General features: G+C 40.6%; 3 protein-coding genes across 3 annotated transcripts; 1 reads left to right on the top strand and 2 right to left on the bottom strand.

Moving 5' to 3' along the window:
- Positions 1 to 69: 69 nt before the first annotated feature.
- Positions 70 to 4,492, bottom strand: LOC106662599. The gene is made up of 2 exons (XM_014386801.1): positions 4,339 to 4,492; positions 70 to 4,138 (listed from the first exon to the last, which is right to left on the bottom strand). The coding sequence occupies exon 2, from the start codon at positions 4,129 to 4,131 to the stop codon at positions 130 to 132; it is 4,002 nt and encodes a 1,333-aa protein (XP_014242287.1). The 5' UTR covers positions 4,132 to 4,138; positions 4,339 to 4,492; the 3' UTR covers positions 70 to 129.
- Positions 4,493 to 6,979: 2,487 nt separating this feature from the next.
- On the bottom strand, positions 6,980 to 11,071 carry LOC106662996. Its single transcript, XM_014387459.1, has 2 exons — positions 10,943 to 11,071; positions 6,980 to 10,854 (listed from the first exon to the last, which is right to left on the bottom strand). The coding sequence occupies exon 2, from the start codon at positions 10,810 to 10,812 to the stop codon at positions 7,018 to 7,020; it is 3,795 nt and encodes a 1,264-aa protein (XP_014242945.1). The 5' UTR covers positions 10,813 to 10,854; positions 10,943 to 11,071; the 3' UTR covers positions 6,980 to 7,017.
- Positions 11,072 to 11,141: 70 nt separating this feature from the next.
- LOC106663003 lies at positions 11,142 to 16,363 on the top strand. The gene is made up of 3 exons (XM_014387472.2): positions 11,142 to 11,595; positions 11,661 to 11,741; positions 15,191 to 16,363. The coding sequence occupies exons 2-3, from the start codon at positions 11,728 to 11,730 to the stop codon at positions 16,011 to 16,013; spliced, it is 837 nt and encodes a 278-aa protein (XP_014242958.1). The 5' UTR covers positions 11,142 to 11,595; positions 11,661 to 11,727; the 3' UTR covers positions 16,014 to 16,363.
- Positions 16,364 to 17,235: the final 872 nt, after the last annotated feature.

Consider the following 17,235-nt stretch of genomic DNA (forward strand, 5'->3'; position numbering starts at 1 on the left):
CTTATAACTCGTATCCATCAACTTGAACCTTCCAGTTAGTACATAGATTAAAAACATATTAGACATTAATAGTTTACGATTAATGTGTATTTTATGTAGACATAGACGTAAGTCTTTTCATAGAACAGACTATTCCTTCCACCCGGGTCGAGCAGTTTCCAACGAGTACATTTTTTCTTCTCGATTTTTGCGATTTTCCATAATGGTTTGAGTCTCGATATCTAAAGGATTGTCTTTTTTCTCGAATTGTGTTCCCCTATGGCCGACAGGTCCTCGTTTGTCAATTATTTCCTGTACTTTCTTGCATTGTTCGTAGCCTTTCCCTTCCCTGAGAATCCACCAGTTATCGTGCTGTCTGAATTCGTGCCCGTGGAAAAAGTCCATTGGAGGAGGTTCTTCGGAAACCTCTATGTAGTGTTTTGTAGTTTTCTCTCCCGGTTTCCAATCCATGAATTTGTAATAGAAACCCGTGTCGTATTTTCCGTGGGCTGCCGGATAGATCGGAGGAAGTGTCAGTCCCATGCAGCAATCCTCTTTGTAGCAATATTGGGGAGGTGCGTTGACGTATCCGCATTGCGCCGGGGCCATGCACGGTGCAACGGGATAATTACAATTGCATGCGCCCACCGCCATCATCGGACAACGTCCTTCTGGAAAGAGTTCACAAGGTGAATTCATAATCGGGCAGCCGATTTGGTTTCTGCCCGTTTTATCCGCGTTGGCTGTAGGATTTTCGTCCCCGGCAATTACGGCAGGTTTGATTCCCGTCAAAGGACACTTGGGCTTCTCCAGCATGCACTTAGGGGTACCGCCTACCAGTTTCTGTCCGTGACTGTTCGCAAAATGTTTCTTTTTGCTGGAAAGTTTTATCGGTCCGCTCTTGTCGGCGTCGGCCTTCGGCTTTTGGTTTTGAGGTCGATTGGCAGTTGTAGTAAGTTGAGCTACTTTCTGGCCCACAGATGTAACATGTTTTTTTTCAACCGTCTGTTCTATTTTCCCAGATTTTTTTGTTAAATCTGATTCACTTTCGTTCACCGTGCGAACGGTATTCACCGACAAGTTCGACTCAGGCTCCTTGATACTTTCGGGTTTCACAATCGGCGCTTCGTTTGGTTTTATTTCCGGCGTGATTTTTGGTTTGACCGGGCAAATCGGGCGTTCGACGGGACATTGGATAGAGTTTAGAGGACAAGCGTTAGTTTGGGTCAGATTTAAACACGGACAGTTCTCCAGATTCAAAGGACATTTGATCGTCGGTTTATTGGCACAAGGACAGCACTTGCAGGACGGTCTTGCTTCAGATTTGTAAATGTCATAATTTGCCTTTTCATACTCCATCCCATTCAAACCGCCTGTGCATAAACAATTGAAATCGCTAAACATTCCATTGTCTTCACTTTTCCCTTCGTTTAGCAGTTTTGTGAGTGATTCAGGAAGGAATGCGACATCTATAGCTTTATTTTGAAGATCGCTGAATTTACCCGGCTGTTCAGATTGTGCATTTTTACCGATCGACAATGCATTATTTTGAGCTATAGGAGAGCTTGTTTTTGGTGGCGTTATGTTCGATGTTTTCTGCTTAGGCGGCGCGTTCTCACAGAAACACAGCATTCCCTCTGTCGTGAGTGGTTCGTTTATCATTGGTTCGCAGTCTTCGGCTTTGGCGCACCAATTGCACAGACGAGTTATTGGAGGCGGCGTGCAATCGTTATTCTGAGGACAAATAAAAGGACACCTTCGGAAAATTGGAGGGAGCGACTCGGGCTGAGCCAGCGGGCAGCACGGCGGACAACTCGCAGGCTGACACGCACAAACGCATTTATTATGATTTATTTTTTCCAGGGGGCAAGGTGGTTCGAACGTCTGAGGCGGACTGAGGCAGTCCTGGTCTTGGCAAAAGCATATCTTGTCCGTTTTGGGGATTGTAGGCGATTTAGGATCGTATTTGGCCGCAACCGGGAAAAGGCAGTAAGGACCGAGAGGACACTCGTTCGGACTGAAAGGACAGACTTGGTCGTCTTTTTCCGGCGACCTGGGCTGCGGCAAAGGACGCGACAGCGGACAAGTGGGGACGTGAAATGTCCGTTGGGCGGTCGGTGAGCTCAGTTTACTCGGACAACTTGAACCGCACGGACAACCGCACTGAGGAAATTTATAGCCGACACCACATGCGCACGTTTGGACGGTTGACGTTTCTTCGCATGGGCATTCATTCGATCCAACAATCAACGACTGGGGAGCACTAATACATTCGCACATAATAAATTCATCGAAAAATCTGAATTCCGGACTCTCGATTTTGGCTGATATTCTATTTGCGAATTGCCCCGCTATTTCTTTATCTTTTTCAGAAATGTTAGCTGTAGTAGGTTTGCTTGGCGGCTCGTGGCAAGTAAAATTGGGCATTCCCAACGGTGCTTTGCACAATTTTGGAGCGTCCATTTTGTTGATCACGTTTGTTCTGACGTAGGTCGAAGGCGACGGGAGCATCTTAGCGAGCTTGCTTCTATTCATAATTCTCGGTTGAGTCTGCTCCTTCGTCATGTCGTTTTTACTTTCCGTCGATTTATACAAAGATTCTGTCCTAATTGACGGATAATTTGTCAGTTTTCTTCGCCTTTTGTATTCACTCCAACAGCGACAACCGCCGACGTCTTCTCTTGTAGATTTAGTAGAATACAAGTCGCTCGTCGTTAGATTTACCCAATCCCGGCGTCCATCGTAATAATCTTCTATTCCTTCAAGAGCACTGGTCGTTTCCACTGTAGAGGCGTGTTCTGATTTCGTTTCAAAATCTGTACGGAGATTCCCTCTTTTCGTGTCTACAAAATAAGGAAATTGATCAGATCGTGACTGAGTGTATTGATCAAACGGATGCTTTCTATGGGATGTTTTCTGGTACTGCTCTTGATTTGGAGAAGGCACAGATTCTTGGTTTTCGTTAAGTAACACGATGCCACTTTCTTGTTCCTTTCCGTGCGTTATTTGCGGGCCTGGCTTTGTGGCCACTTTTTTTATTAGATCTTTCCGAATCCCTTTTTGACTACTACTTCCCCTTTGGGCTTTTTCCACTTCGACTTCGTGGTTTACGTCCACTATAATTTTTAAATTATTCGGAGGTCCTTTTTCGGCGGGCTTGTGGTTCTCTTCGGCCGATCCTTCCAACTCTATTTTTGAAGAATCTACAGGCACGCAATAGCATATTTGAGGCGTCGGAGCCAACATCGTCGGACAAATATTACCTTGTTCTAAAGGACATTTGACTTTACCACTATGAACTAGACACTCGGGACACGAGAAAGAACAAGGATTGGGAATTACTGGACAATAGCATCTACAGTACGGCTTTTGGCACGGCGGTGGAGGCAAACGTTCGACCAACGGATTCGGAGGAACTCGAGACAGCGGACACGACACAGCAACGCAAGGGCAAGGCTCTGGGAGGAATGGACATTTCGGCCCGGTATCAATCGCCGGCACATTGGAACAAAGGCATGATGCATCGCATGTATCAATAACTTGTGTAAACGGACATTTAACAGCTCTAGCCTTGCAGTAAACCTTCGAATTGTCATAATCAACAGATCGTAATGGACAGTCGAGCAACTGCATCAGACAATCGGCACAAGGAAAGGGCCTCCTAGAATTCAGCGTACAGTCGGGAACGAATTTATTTATTCTATACGATTTTTGGTCGTTCTTATTCTTCTCGGTCGAAGTATGTTTCTTCTTCTTTTTGCCCGAGGGTGATTTGCTCAAAGCTACCGGCTTTTCTTTTCCCGGTGCATTGATCCCTCTTTTACATTTCTTACAAGGAGGCAGTTCGATGGTTCGGTTTACTCGACATCTCGCGACAGTATTTTCAGGTTCCGGCTCGGGTTGGGCACAACAACAGCAGCAGCATTGCCGTTGCGGCGGAGGCGGTGGTTGATTGGCAAAACAGCCTCCTTTTTGTATTATGTCCATGACTTTAGCAATGGTGCATCCATTTTCCTCTGGAAGTAACGGGCATTGCTGTGTAGCGAACATGCATTTCGGCTTCTCTAAAACAGGACAGTTTTCTTTTAGTAACTGCCCTTTACCTTCCATAATCGTCCGTTTGCATGTAGGCCGGTTGAGAACACAATCCATTTTGTTTCTGAAAACACAAATTCACAGAATTAAATATACCAAAATCAAAATATTTGACTTATTATTTATCTTATATTGTAACTAAAGCCCCTTCAAAATAAAAAAATAAAAATATTTTACGAAAAACTAAATTTAAAATACACAAATTGATGATTCAAATATTGAAAAGTTTTATTAATTACCTCGTAAAAGCAATATATGACTCACCTTAAGTATTTATGTTAGTAATTGAATTATGTGATGAAAAAAAATGTAAATTTTCCGGTGAATCAGGTTATTGGATAATGTTTGGACATGTTTTTGGTTGATGTTGTGTTAGTGACAGTTTAAACAATTTGTGTCAACAGATGTCCATCGTTTATTGTTACCAATATGTTTATTAAATTATTTATGTTATTTAAAAATGAATTTTTTTTAAATAAATAAATTGACAATATTAATACTGGGCAACATTTGGTACTAAAAATAATCAATTATAAATTAATTAAAATATATGATCCTTCAGCTATGCTAATGTCTGTCTAAAACATCAAATCTGAGCTATTATGTACGATCCATAACATTCTTAACGCAAGTAAAACAACGAGTAAATAAGAAACCGGATTTCGACTTGGGAAACAAAATCCCTTTCTTCAATCAAAAAAGTTTTGAAGCTGTTCAACGCTTGTTGGAGACGGCCAAGTTGTCTAATCCTTCTCTTTATTATCTACCATAAGTGTTCTATAGGATCCCTATGTAATGGTAGTAAGTACCCCATGTAATGGGTAATGACGACTGGAGGTACGTAGGTTCGACAAACACGAAGTTGTGTCCTATAAATGAAGGATGAATAGGACCGAAAGCTTCCAGAAGAACTCCCTTAATTAGTACAGCCACAGATCCATTCAGGCCCTGGCGTTGATTCCACCCCATACCACAACTGCCTTTAAAAAGGATTGTGACTCACGCATGGCACGTGAAGCAAAGTTCATATACGGTACATATACGGTCCCGGCCATCTGTAACCACAAGGACACCTTCCATATGGGCCCAGGCAAAGTCCGACCATCAACCCAGGTGCTTGGAGGTAACCAATGATGGAGACAATTTCCCCCCTTACCTACCTATACTCATCCTTGCCTAATTTTCCTTGCTCTTCCTTACCCCCTCTCTGCTTTGACAGAGGTTTCCTGGGTTACTGAACCCGCAACTCTCAGACAACGGGTGCATCTGTACGGGGTTCGTTCGAACTCCCGGGTGGGCTATCAGTCCCACCTTAAAAATAATACTGAACGGCGGGAGTACAGTATCGAAGCGGCTCTGCTAATCGAGGTTGGAATCGTGGTGGTCGTGTTTACAAACAAATTTTACCTTAGCTGGAGGGTACCGGCCAACCGGAGCCGGAGATAGAGTGCCTTCTCTATCTCTCCGGGGGTGTTGAAAGTTACGGCTTAAAGGCTGTGCCAGAAACCACAAAACTGCCTTTAGGGCACTTCTGAACGTGGTTAGTATTGCACCACCTCGCTAGCCAAGAAATGTGACAAGTCTTGTAAAATTTTCCTGGTGTTCTCTTTGAGAGCACTGGGCGTCAGAGAAGTAAGTCCTCTCGGGGATAAGACCGGACGTTAAAGATCCTCATGGATCACAACACCCATGAGTAAAGAAGGGAGCATCGTCTCAGTCATCTCATTGTCACAAATCAAAACGGCAATCTTCAATGTAAATAACTGTCCTCCTTTGTTCAATTGTCCAAGAGATGATGATATGGGAATACCTGGTCCGATTTTGATCAATTTTTTTAAACGCTTTACGATCAGTTTTGTCGTGTTATTATTGCAGTATCAAGTAAAAATGTAAAATTGTTTAAGTTACTGTAAGTATCGCATCGCAAAGCAGTTCAGCTTAACTGCTAATCACCACCGCTGCGGGGATGTATGAGGAGGAGACGTCTATACAGAGTACTACATAAATGTGTAACTAATCTAATCGAGGTTCGATGGGGATATTCAATATATCATCAACCTGCATATTCACTCTCATAAATTCAATCACCTTCAATACACACGAAAAGTAACACAAAACAAGATAACTACTAACGGGGACCGCGGTAGCCGAGTGGTTAGCATGAGAGACTCTCACGCCGCGGTCGTGGGTTCGATTCCCACCATCGCCTCTGGCCCTTTTTTCACAATAACCCCCCCCCCCCAATTTGAACACACATATACGAATTGTCACATGGCTAATATACATAGTTCATAACGCCAAAAAAAAAAAACTACCAAGTAGTATGGGGTACTCGATATTCCTTCATCACTTCAGATAATATACAAGTGTATAACTATTATTATTGAGGTTTGATGTGGGTATTCAATATCCCCCCATAGTTTCCAACTACACATTCACTCTAATAAATACAATCACTCTTAGTATGCACAAATTAAACACAAAACTAAATGTCGTCTTGTAAAATAGTTTTAATGGAATTTGTCGGTATTCTTTAATTTGAGCTAGTATAATATATACTTGGCACAATTAAAGTTCCATCACTGTCTCTTCAACGAATATGCTATGAAAAAACAAATAACATTAAGAAAGTAATCATAGAAAAAAAATCTTGTAAATTTATTACATTTAATTTTAAATATTTTTTAATCTGTATTTATTGTGTTGTTTCGAGAAAAAGCGGGTGTAGGGATGGAAATATACTTTTCCTCGAGAAATATATTAATATATGTGGTTATATAGGTAAGACGAGTCTTGGAAGCCTTTAGAACAAATGACAGTTATTAGTGTACATCAAATGTGTGCGGTACTGTAAAGCACTGCTCGGATGTGCCTTGTCCTTAAGGCATAAAATAAAAACTAGAAGTAAATGTATTTTCATATATTTGTCCTGGATTCCACATGTCAGAAATAATCCACGTGTTTTCCACTGGCCCGCTTCACCCGTGATCGATCTTGCCCTTTACAACTTGTACACGTATTTGTCCTTTCGGATAAAAAAACCGGATTATTATTTTTAAGCATGCACTTATCGTTATTCAAAATGATCTTAGACGCGACGGACGGCGGCAAACAAGATATACGACTCCTTCTGTGGTACAGACTCGTATTATAACTGATAAAATTAGGCTTTGGAAAGTGCGGATCCGCATAAAAGCTCAATTCGTTGAAAAAATCATTCCTAAAGAGATGGGAAGAATTGCTACGGCGAAATTCTCTGTTTCGATGTTTCATAACATTTGATGAGTGGGCGTGATAATCCTTGGAAATCGCGTCACTCCTAGGCTCGAAGCTCCTCATTCTAAGTCTAGTTTCTCTCGTCGAACGCTTGTATTCGGAACTACTCGACCGTTGATATTTGACAGGAAAAACACTCGTTTTTTTTGTATCGTATTTTCCGGTATATTTTTCCGTTGGGAGGAAATCGACGTTTTTCCTACAAGCATACGTCGGCGTGTCTCGATCGGAATGCAACCACTGTCTATCTTCTGACGAGACTTCCCAACACTGTTGACATTCCGAACAATCTTCTGTCAGACAATCCATTTGTGGATAACCGTCAAAATCGTCAGAAGTATGGGTTTTCTTTATCCTTCTGGCAGAACTGCCATATATAGCTTTGTGTCTTTTAACTTTTACCATTTCTTCCGAAGAACTACATCTGATACGGCCGGTCCGCTGTGAATCGTCGGCCCGTTTCAATGGCGTGTTTCTCCTATCTCTGATCGCAAAATTTCTCCTCGGAGGGTATAATTTGATGCATCTATCGTCTGGGGTGACATGGTAATTATTACAAACATGACCCTCACAAGGCGGTTGTCCCGGAAACGCTGAAAGTCTTAATGCGTGGTAAGTATTGTCTTTACGACTTCGATACCAATACTTGCCCATTTTTTTCGCCATGTTGTGTTCGCTTTTCGATTTTCTTCTATCGCACATCCGCCTTCTCGTTTTAAAATTGTCACAATGTTCCGCCAATTCGTCTCGATTGCAAACTACCTTTTTTCGCTTGAATCTGCATTTAGGTAATACGACGCATTCGCAGCTTGTCACTGTGCCGATGGAGACTTTATTGACGATTACCGACTTCACCTTTTTAACACCGTTGCCAGAGAGGCAAGGTTTCGGGAACGTTGGCATATCGAGAAACGAGGACTCTTTGAATTTTTTAATTTCTTTAATAATGTCAGCCACGTCTGGCGAAGGGTTGAAATCAGACCTCTTAGTACAACCCGTTTTCGAATGCTGGCAAGGACCGGATTCTTTACGCATATCGTCATCGTCGTTCTTCGATGGAGGAAAAGGGCAAATAGGGCCTAAAGGGCATGGCCACGGTGAGAAAGGGCACGATTTACCTTTAGTATCTGAACGTTTCGGTAAATTGACTTTACTTTCTAATGACTCGTCTTTGTCGTTTGAGGTTGTGCAAGTTTTCAAATAGTTTTGAATACAATCCATTTCCCACATATTCCATACTTCTCCGACAAGCAGTGGATTTTTCATTGGTATTACATTTTGGTGTGAGGTCGACTGTAAGTTGTCGAAAAGACTTGGATCCTTGCCGCCGTGGGTAGTCGGAGGTCCTGGCAATTTAGTACGGTCAGCCTGTTTACTATCGAATTGTACATCAAATAAGGCGTTATAATCTAACGTCTGGCAGAATTTGGGCGCTTCGAGTTTTCTCCTGGAAGGAGTCGGTCCGTTCCAGATGGTGGCCGGGCCCAGTTCCTTCTTCATCCTCTTATCGCACAACGAGGTTTTTTTGACAAGTCGTCTGCTCGAACCGCGCTGAAGTTTGCTGTGCTCCGATCTCCCTAGCAGCCTCTTCTTTTTAATCGAGGAGTCTAGGTAATATCTCTCACTCCTTTCGGACCTTCTGCACCTCCTCAGTCTGAGATCCGGTTTTGGACACTTATTCATTATCCTGACTAAATAGGAATATCTGTATTGCCTCACTATATTTTCTATTTCGAACTTTTTGAGTTCACCGTTAGTCTTTATTCTGAACACTTGGGGCAGTTTGTTCAAATACTTTCCACACGGACTTGCGTCGTCGTTGTCCGTTTCGGAATCGAACTTGAAATAATTTATCCTCGGTCCCACCATCTCTTCCAAAATCGCCCTTTTTTCGTCTTCGCTCATTATCGGATTATCTTCGTGGACGTCGGACGCGGATGAATCTATAATGATCAACTGATCGTCGGATCTCTGTTTCAAGTCTTCGTCGCTTTCGTCGTCGAACATTTCACGGTCGAACTCTTCGTTTCCCATCTCCTGATAAAATTCATGAAGAAAATCATGTGTTTTCGCTTTGTTAATTGCGTCGTCTATATAATTATTTCGCATTGTTAAACTATCAGTAAATCCTTCTGGAAAAGAACGACATACAAAGCGTGTCGAAGGCTCTTCTTGTAGGTCCACAGAATTTTTCAAATGTAGCTCTTGAACGCTCCGCTCCAAGGCGTCGGAATGCGATTCTTGCACATTCTGATCGAAAGAATTGTTTAAACGGGTTTGTTCTGCTACGCTCAAGTCTTGAGAACTTTTTAAATGTAAAGAATCATTAGTATTTTCAACAATGCAATTCTCACTTCTAAAATCGTTAATCGAACCATTGTTTTCTAATTGCACATTTTTCACAGTAACGTTTGGGGGTGACTGATTCGAGTCTGTCTGGACGACCTCACTCTCGGTGATAAAGCTTTCCCTGATGTTTTCCGAAGATTCGCCGCCACGTTCGATCGACTGCTGCGTTTTATTAGGAGTGGGATCCATAAAAGAACCCGGCGGTTCCGTCACTGGTGGGATTTCGTCTTCTATTTGAGACGATCTGTTTTCATACGTGCAGTTTAAAATATTCTTAGATGAACGGTTACTCGCCCGAGGAATGGACTTGTGATGTTTTTCTTCTTCCGTGAAGCTGACCTGAGTTTCCACCGAGAAAGACGTCTTTATCGGGGCCGGAGTGACAGAACGACGTCGATGCCTCTTGCGTACTGACAAAAGCGAATGATGTCGTTTGAGACGTGAGGAACGCCGGCTGGATCCTCTCGACGGACTTTTGCAGAATGAGGACGATTTAGTTTTCTTGAGTTCCGATTCGTCCGTTTCCAAAATTTTAAATTGTCTCCTTTTAGATTTTTGTTCAGTCACTCGAGACCCCACGGAAACTGACCTAGACACCGATTTGTTCGCATCGGACGGGTTTTTAGACAAGCGTATTTTCCTACACGAGGTCGTACTGTCTTTTTCAGAGTTTCTCCTGACCGTAAAAGGGAGCATGTTAATAGGACATCCTGTGCAAGGGAAAGTCCTTTTAGGCCCCAGCATGGCGTCCGGTTCAATCACGCGTTTATGGCGGGATAAAGTTTTAAACGTTTCCAATGTTCTGTTATTGTTCCTTCTCTTAAATTTAACATTATCCGAGTTATTCTGTACTCCGGGAAAACCGCACCCTGCTATACTAAGTATCCCCCCGTTTAGCAACGTAGCCGGGATCGAGAAGTTCGCGTCGGATAAATTGTCGAAAGCATCTCTCTGATGACGCCGTTTCCTATCCGAAGTCGTGCACGAGAAGTTTTCATCAGATATGTCAGCCGGACACAGCGGACATTTTGCATATTTCCTTTCCTGCCAATCGACTTTCGACTGTTTAACCAAATCGTTCTCGTAAATATTTTCCTTGTTTAAAAATATCATTTTGAAACTAGTCCTTTAAAAGTTTTTTTTTTCTTGAAAAGCCTGGAAATGAAAATGGGGGGATTTATTTTTTTTTAATAAAAGAAAACGAGAAGACCACCATTTCAATTTTCTATTTATAAATGCTCACCTTAACCATTCGATCGAAATTTAATTTTCGGGTCTCTTGTGAATTGTGAATCGATCTGAAAGTGTGTTTTCGTGTATAAAAAAAAATATATAGACAAAAAGTAGTCGGCAAAATTGCCGTAGTTTATTTTACATTCAAAACACATGATTGTTCATTTGAAAAAATAAAAATTTAATATTATATCAAGAAGAGTAAGACGAGAGAATTTTCCGAGGATTAGTTAAAAGCGGATCGTGAACATGTACGCGGTTCATGGGTCCCAATCATCATTTGTCACCAAATTCTTCAGACGTGTGATGCGTATTTCAGCGTTACGGCAATCCGTTTTGAAGCATGTGCGATCCTCCCACAGACGTTTAAAAATATTATGAAACCTATCTGCTAACACGTATTTACAAATAGGATGAAATACACGTTAATAAATTTCAAACGCAGTCCCATTTAAATTTGACTATGAACATATGGATTGTCCGGTATCAGCCTGATTCATACAAGATTTGTCATGAGTAGACACGATTAACGGTTATTTACAAACCAAAATTCACTGACACGTACACACAGATACTCCTACGACTACATATACATCTTCACACAGACATCGGGAAACGAAAGAAATTGAGATTACAAGGTTTTTCTTCATTACTGAAAAATACGTAAGTAAAATTTATTAATTCTTATTTCGATGTTGTTTATACATGATTTGTTTTTTTATTTGCAGAGTATAGTACATTGAAATACAAGAATTTATTCATTTTCAAGAACGATTTATAAAAACGAATGGCAAAATGTCAACAAAAAAGTAAGCTTAACATATACACAAATTTGTAGTTCTTCCTTCCTCACTTTAAAATTGATAAAAACCCTTTTAAATTAGGGAGATTAGATTTTGACAGTAACACAAAAACAAATTTATTATTTTTAATTAAAGATAAGCTATTTTATTCCTCTGTTTACCGTTTCTTTTTATGAAACAACGTTCTTTTCAATTCACTCGAGCAATTTATTTAACAGGGTTTTTTTCTTAATTTCTGTATTTATTTAATATTTTTTAACTTTGGTTTTAACACCGCTAGTCATTAAATTCGGCTTTTGGAAGACATAAATGTACTACACTAATTTTTTTTTAGCTTTTAACAAATACCTTACTCTTTGTATAAATAAATTTTGTTGTGCTAATCTTGAGTATATACATACAGGGTGTCCTTTTTAGATTGCCCATGGTTCTCTTGAACCAATGAGGCTACCAAAATAAAAAAAGTATTTAATATTTTTAGTTTAGTTTCAAATTTTTACCTTGTTTTGGAGACAAATTATACACTTTATTTCAGTTCAACTTCATAATTTCAAATGCGACCCTATACATGCTGACATATCATTTTAAAGGATTATTTACGCTGAAAACAATGGTGCGATCGGATTTTAAATTGGTCAAAAAATGACAAAGTTATGGCAAAAGTTGAATTGGGATAAATTACAATGTAGTTGGGATTTTTTCATTGTAACGCCGGACATCAGCAAGAAAAAACCGTCATCAGTTAACCCATTCGTAAAATTTATTTGCCTTTTTTTTGCTATGAAAATTTGTATTTAAGGGTTTGAAAGGGTGATTAAAATGACCCTGGAAGCGTCTTTTAGTCGTTTTAAATTGTACTCCATTTATGTTATGACTATTATATGGCATTGTGGGAAAAACGTAAAAATTGGTGTTCATTGTCTTATTTCTATTATTTAACTTGAAATTTCACATGGAATCACCTCCGTTTCACACGAGAGTTGTTTAATGCCGAGGAACCGAAGAGAAGCTGGGATTTTCGACATCCATTATAGCATAATGTAAATTATTCGATTTTTTAAATGTATTTCTATGTTTTAAATTTCTACTTTTTATCTTTTCATGGCTTCGAACTTCTCGGTAGTAAAACATGGTTTTTTACATAACATTGCTCTGCTTGTTGGTTCAAAAGAATATTTGGTGGTTGTTCTTGATACCAGGACACAAACGTCTGGAGGTTAACGAAAAGGCGCACCATGCGGCTAAAAGCCGGGAGGTCCCAACGTCCGCACTTAACCGCCGCGATCCAGCCCTAAAATCCTGCTAAAATTGCAATAAAAAACATGATTGGATAAAATTGGCAGCGTCGGTGGGCCGGATCGGGACAGAAGCATTTAGCGGGTCAAGAGCATTGTCGATAAGTGTACTTCGGAAGATATGCCATGCGAGGTTGACACACAGCCCGCGTATGTGTCCGGCTTGTAGCAAAAGTTTCTTTGCTCGATTGAAGGGTGCAATTCCTTGGCTCCATATAGAGAGCGCGTAGAAATGCCACCGGATCTTTGAATTGAGCTTGAGCATGGCAGCGAACATCTTCTGATTGTTGAAGGAAAAAGGGTTGCTTTATTGTTCATGCCTTCCTTCCTTTCCTTTTGCCCAAATCCGAATGATTCCAAATCCTAAAAACTTCACAACCTTCCATCATCCTACCGTTCAATTAGACTGTTGCCTATAATGGGAAAAATCCAAGACAAACTGCTTAAACACATTCTCTCCATCCTTCACTTATTTCTGACCGACAATTAGGGTTCACACGTTCTCATTTTACTGTTCAGCAGTGCAATCACGTTGTAGACATCATAGCTACCGCTCTTGACCAAAAGGAATACTGCTCCGGTGTATTCCTAGATGTGAACCAAGCCTTGGATCGGGTATGGCACTCGGAGCTCCTCTGGAAGCTTAATAAAGTCTTCCCTTTTACCTAGAACCTAAAATCCTACCTATCCGACAGATGCTTTCAAGTCATCTGTGGCCACTCGATCAGCCGGCTGTCACACAGATGCAGGGGTACCCCAAGGAAGGACCCATCCTATACTCGCGGATGATACCGCCACCTTTGCTTCCTTAAAGACCCTACCATTTCAACCAGAAACGTGCAAAGCCACGTCACATCCCTTGAACAGTGGTTGAACATGCCCCTTTCAACCTGAATAACCACTGCTCCCGTCTACAACAATATTATAATATGCCTCGCCCACGAGCTAATGTAGTTGAACAGGCGATTCAGACTTTTTAAAAGATTGCTGGATAAACGTCCAAAACTGATTCCACAAAATTAACGACTCATTTATATAACTATTTTCGATACATATGGGACATACGGCTTCAAATTTTGAGGATCAACAAAACGTTCCAACCTCCAACTCCAATCCCTAAAATCAAAAATCCTTAGAACCATCGTCAATACTTCTTCTATATATATCCAATCTTCCCAATGATCTTAATATTCAATATATCCTAGAACTACCGAAAAACCGCTACAAGAAGTTTCAGAAACAATCATCCAGTCGCACGAACCCTCAGAAACCTTTCATTCCGCACCGTTCCAAATAATCTTCCCCGATGGTTGAAGTCAATCCTCCTAAGTGACAGTTAATAACAGTGAAAGTGATGAATGCTTATATACAGGAGTGACTACTAATGTGAAGTTCCTCTTTTTTCTGTTTTATGTGTATTTTTTCTGTTCATTTTGTTTTGCTTTACGCTCGAATTTGTTATCAAATTTACTTAAGCGCAACAATTGGCGCAGGAGTCAATATATAAAGAAAATAAAGAAGCAGATGTTCGGGGCGTGCAATTACTCTTGTTCTATGCGCTCTTTAAGCTATTGTATATAGCACACAGGTTGAGGTTGATCCTTGTTCATTAATTTTTTAGTTGGCCCGGTTTCAGTGGTTGAATTTCTTTTATGGTCACGTTGTACTTACTAAAACACTTCCTTGTCTCATTTGCTTCTTTGCAAAATCTACAGGTGCCGTGTTGGATTATACCAATCTTCTTCAGATGGCAATTCAGTCAGCTGAGCCATGTTAAGAATTTGTTGGGAAGTTTTTCCTGCTTCCTTTGATGCATTCTGTTATCCAAATAAATTACAAAAAAACAATGGGGGAAAAGGGAAATGCCCTTCTGTTGAGAACGGCACCATCTGTTGGTACACGGATAATCTTGAACGCAGAAGGTACGAGGGCAGGAGTGTTCGGTCCCGGGACCAAATATTCAGAACTCTTAGGAAAATACACCTGATCTTCCAGGCTGATTGACAGATACCTTTGTTCAACTTTTTCATGTTTCAATTATAACTTTTAATATGTATTTCTTTGCGGAAAGTAATCAGATAGTTTTACTATGAAGGTTAAAGCTGTTGGTAGTTCTTTTATAATTTAATTTTTTTAAACTAATTTAATTGTTTTTATCAGGAAACCTGGTACTTCAAGCTCCAGATTGTCGGTTCCGAAGACGGTCTCTTCGGAAAAACGTAAAGATAGGATCGGAAGAAACAAGGGGGACCAAGGGTCTCGAAGAGATTGCGAGATGGTGACTCTGCCTTATTATACAAGCGAAATGGACGTGAACAAAATCGGCCCGTCCATAGCCGTTTGTACAGAACTTCTTGACCAGATAGGCCACGACGAAATGTTAAACGTGATCAAAAAGTACGGGAAGAATTTCATAGAAGAAAACAAATACGCCCACCTACCGAAGAAGAAGAGGATGAAGTTGGAAAAGGAGAGGGAAAAGAAATGGGCGACTTGCCCCAATCGTGTATCAATCTGTCCACACGGTGGATTGAACGTGGGGGGCTGTTGCGCCTGTGGAATACCACCTTCCTTCTTTAACACTGAAGCACCGAAAGCACAGCCCGAACCGGGATCGATCGGAGTCAGTTTAAACCACATAGCGTTTCACACCAATGCGCCCAGTGATCAGATATTACCCCCGACGGATCCTTGCGTGCTAAAACTGGGCAAACTCGGAGATTCGCAATGCATTACACTTCAGTACGAAGCGGAACCCGTCATTCCGTACGCGGCACCCCCTTTTTACGAAAGACAAGTTCAAGTTGTAGAAAGCGAGCTGGACTCGTTTGCTTGTAAGGACGGAGGAAAGGAAAAAGGGAAAAAAGGTAAAGGAAAATCGAAGCAAAGCGGAAAGAGCCAAGGTAAAGGAAAAGGCAAAGGAAAAGGAAAAGGAAAAGGTGGGTCTGGCAAGTCTAAAGGAAAGGGCAAGAAAAAGAAATAAATATAAAATCCAACATTTACCTCGCCAATAAGTTCAACACTACGAATACTTGTTACTCGATGTTCTTGTACCTCAAATAAAGATTCGTTTTCTTTATAAAGTGTGGACTTTTGTTTTCTGCATTGTAACATTCTTATTCTACACAACAGAAAACGATGAACTATCGCAAAATGCTGAAAGTGTGTAAAAATTATTTGACTCATGTTTGCCAAATTTGACTCATTTACAAACTTTGCAAAGTTTTTACAAAATTCAAGAATTATCCACCAGATGACTATGTGATATTAGACAGTGTTATTTTTAAGAATTAAATAGCTGTACAGTTTCTTATTTATAGATGTAATTTACCTCAAAAAAAATTTCTAACCGCAATGTTAACCCTAGAAAGGCAATCCCAAGACTTACAAAGAAATTACCGGAGGAACCATCATTCTAACAGGTCACTGCCGCCTAAGAAGGCACTTGCACTGGACAGAAAAATTGTGCGGATGCCAGGAAAAAGATGAGACCGGAGAACACGTTTTATGCTTCTGTGGGGTCTATGTAGGTTTACATTATTGCAACTAGGAAAGCCTTAAACAAGATCCTACACTAAGCTGGGAAGGCTATGGAGGTTGATTAACAACCTGGAGCTCCATAAATTAGAGCAGCATAATAGACTCAGGTCAAGGAGCAGAAGGCCTTGTGGCCACCTATTTTATGCCTATCCATAACCTTGAGATGAAATGTGTTCAAGGAAACAGATTGGGTTCTAGGTCTGTTTAGGTCGAAACTTTTCTGGACATAATAAAACAAATAATAAAACAAACCCTTTACTACATAACTTATGATCAATCAATTACAATTAGTGCCCACATTTTACATTAATGTCCAAGGTACGGTATGTACTTAAGAGATTTCAATCATAAATCAGTGCTAGTTTGCAAATCCAATTTAGAAAATGTAATTAACTATTTAAATATGAAATCTAATTCAATTAATTAATCGAATTAAAAGCCAGATAAGGGTAATGTAAATCATTTGAGGTCAAATTGTGACTACTTGATTTTTAAAAAAAAGTAGCAATAACAAACTAAACAATATAAAATGAAAGTCAGTAGAGAAAAATCCCTTCATTCGACCTTTCCAGTCAGATCCCTGTCAACTGTGTTATGTAAGTTAAGAAAGGTCGAGGACACTTACATGGGGACCAGGTTGGTGGGTCACGGATTTGGACCAGACA

This window comes from Cimex lectularius, unplaced genomic scaffold (assembly GCF_000648675.2).
Source record: "Cimex lectularius strain Harlan isolate CLEC.00 unplaced genomic scaffold, Clec_2.1 scaffold23, whole genome shotgun sequence".
NCBI classification, from domain to species: domain Eukaryota; kingdom Metazoa; phylum Arthropoda; class Insecta; order Hemiptera; family Cimicidae; genus Cimex; species Cimex lectularius.

Coding starts and splice junctions, on each gene's coding strand:
- LOC106662996 (XM_014387459.1), bottom strand. CDS start 10,812: ATGATATTTTTAAACAAGGAAAATATTTACGAGAACGATTTGGTTAAA.
- LOC106662599 (XM_014386801.1), bottom strand. CDS start 4,131: ATGGATTGTGTTCTCAACCGGCCTACATGCAAACGGACGATTATGGAA.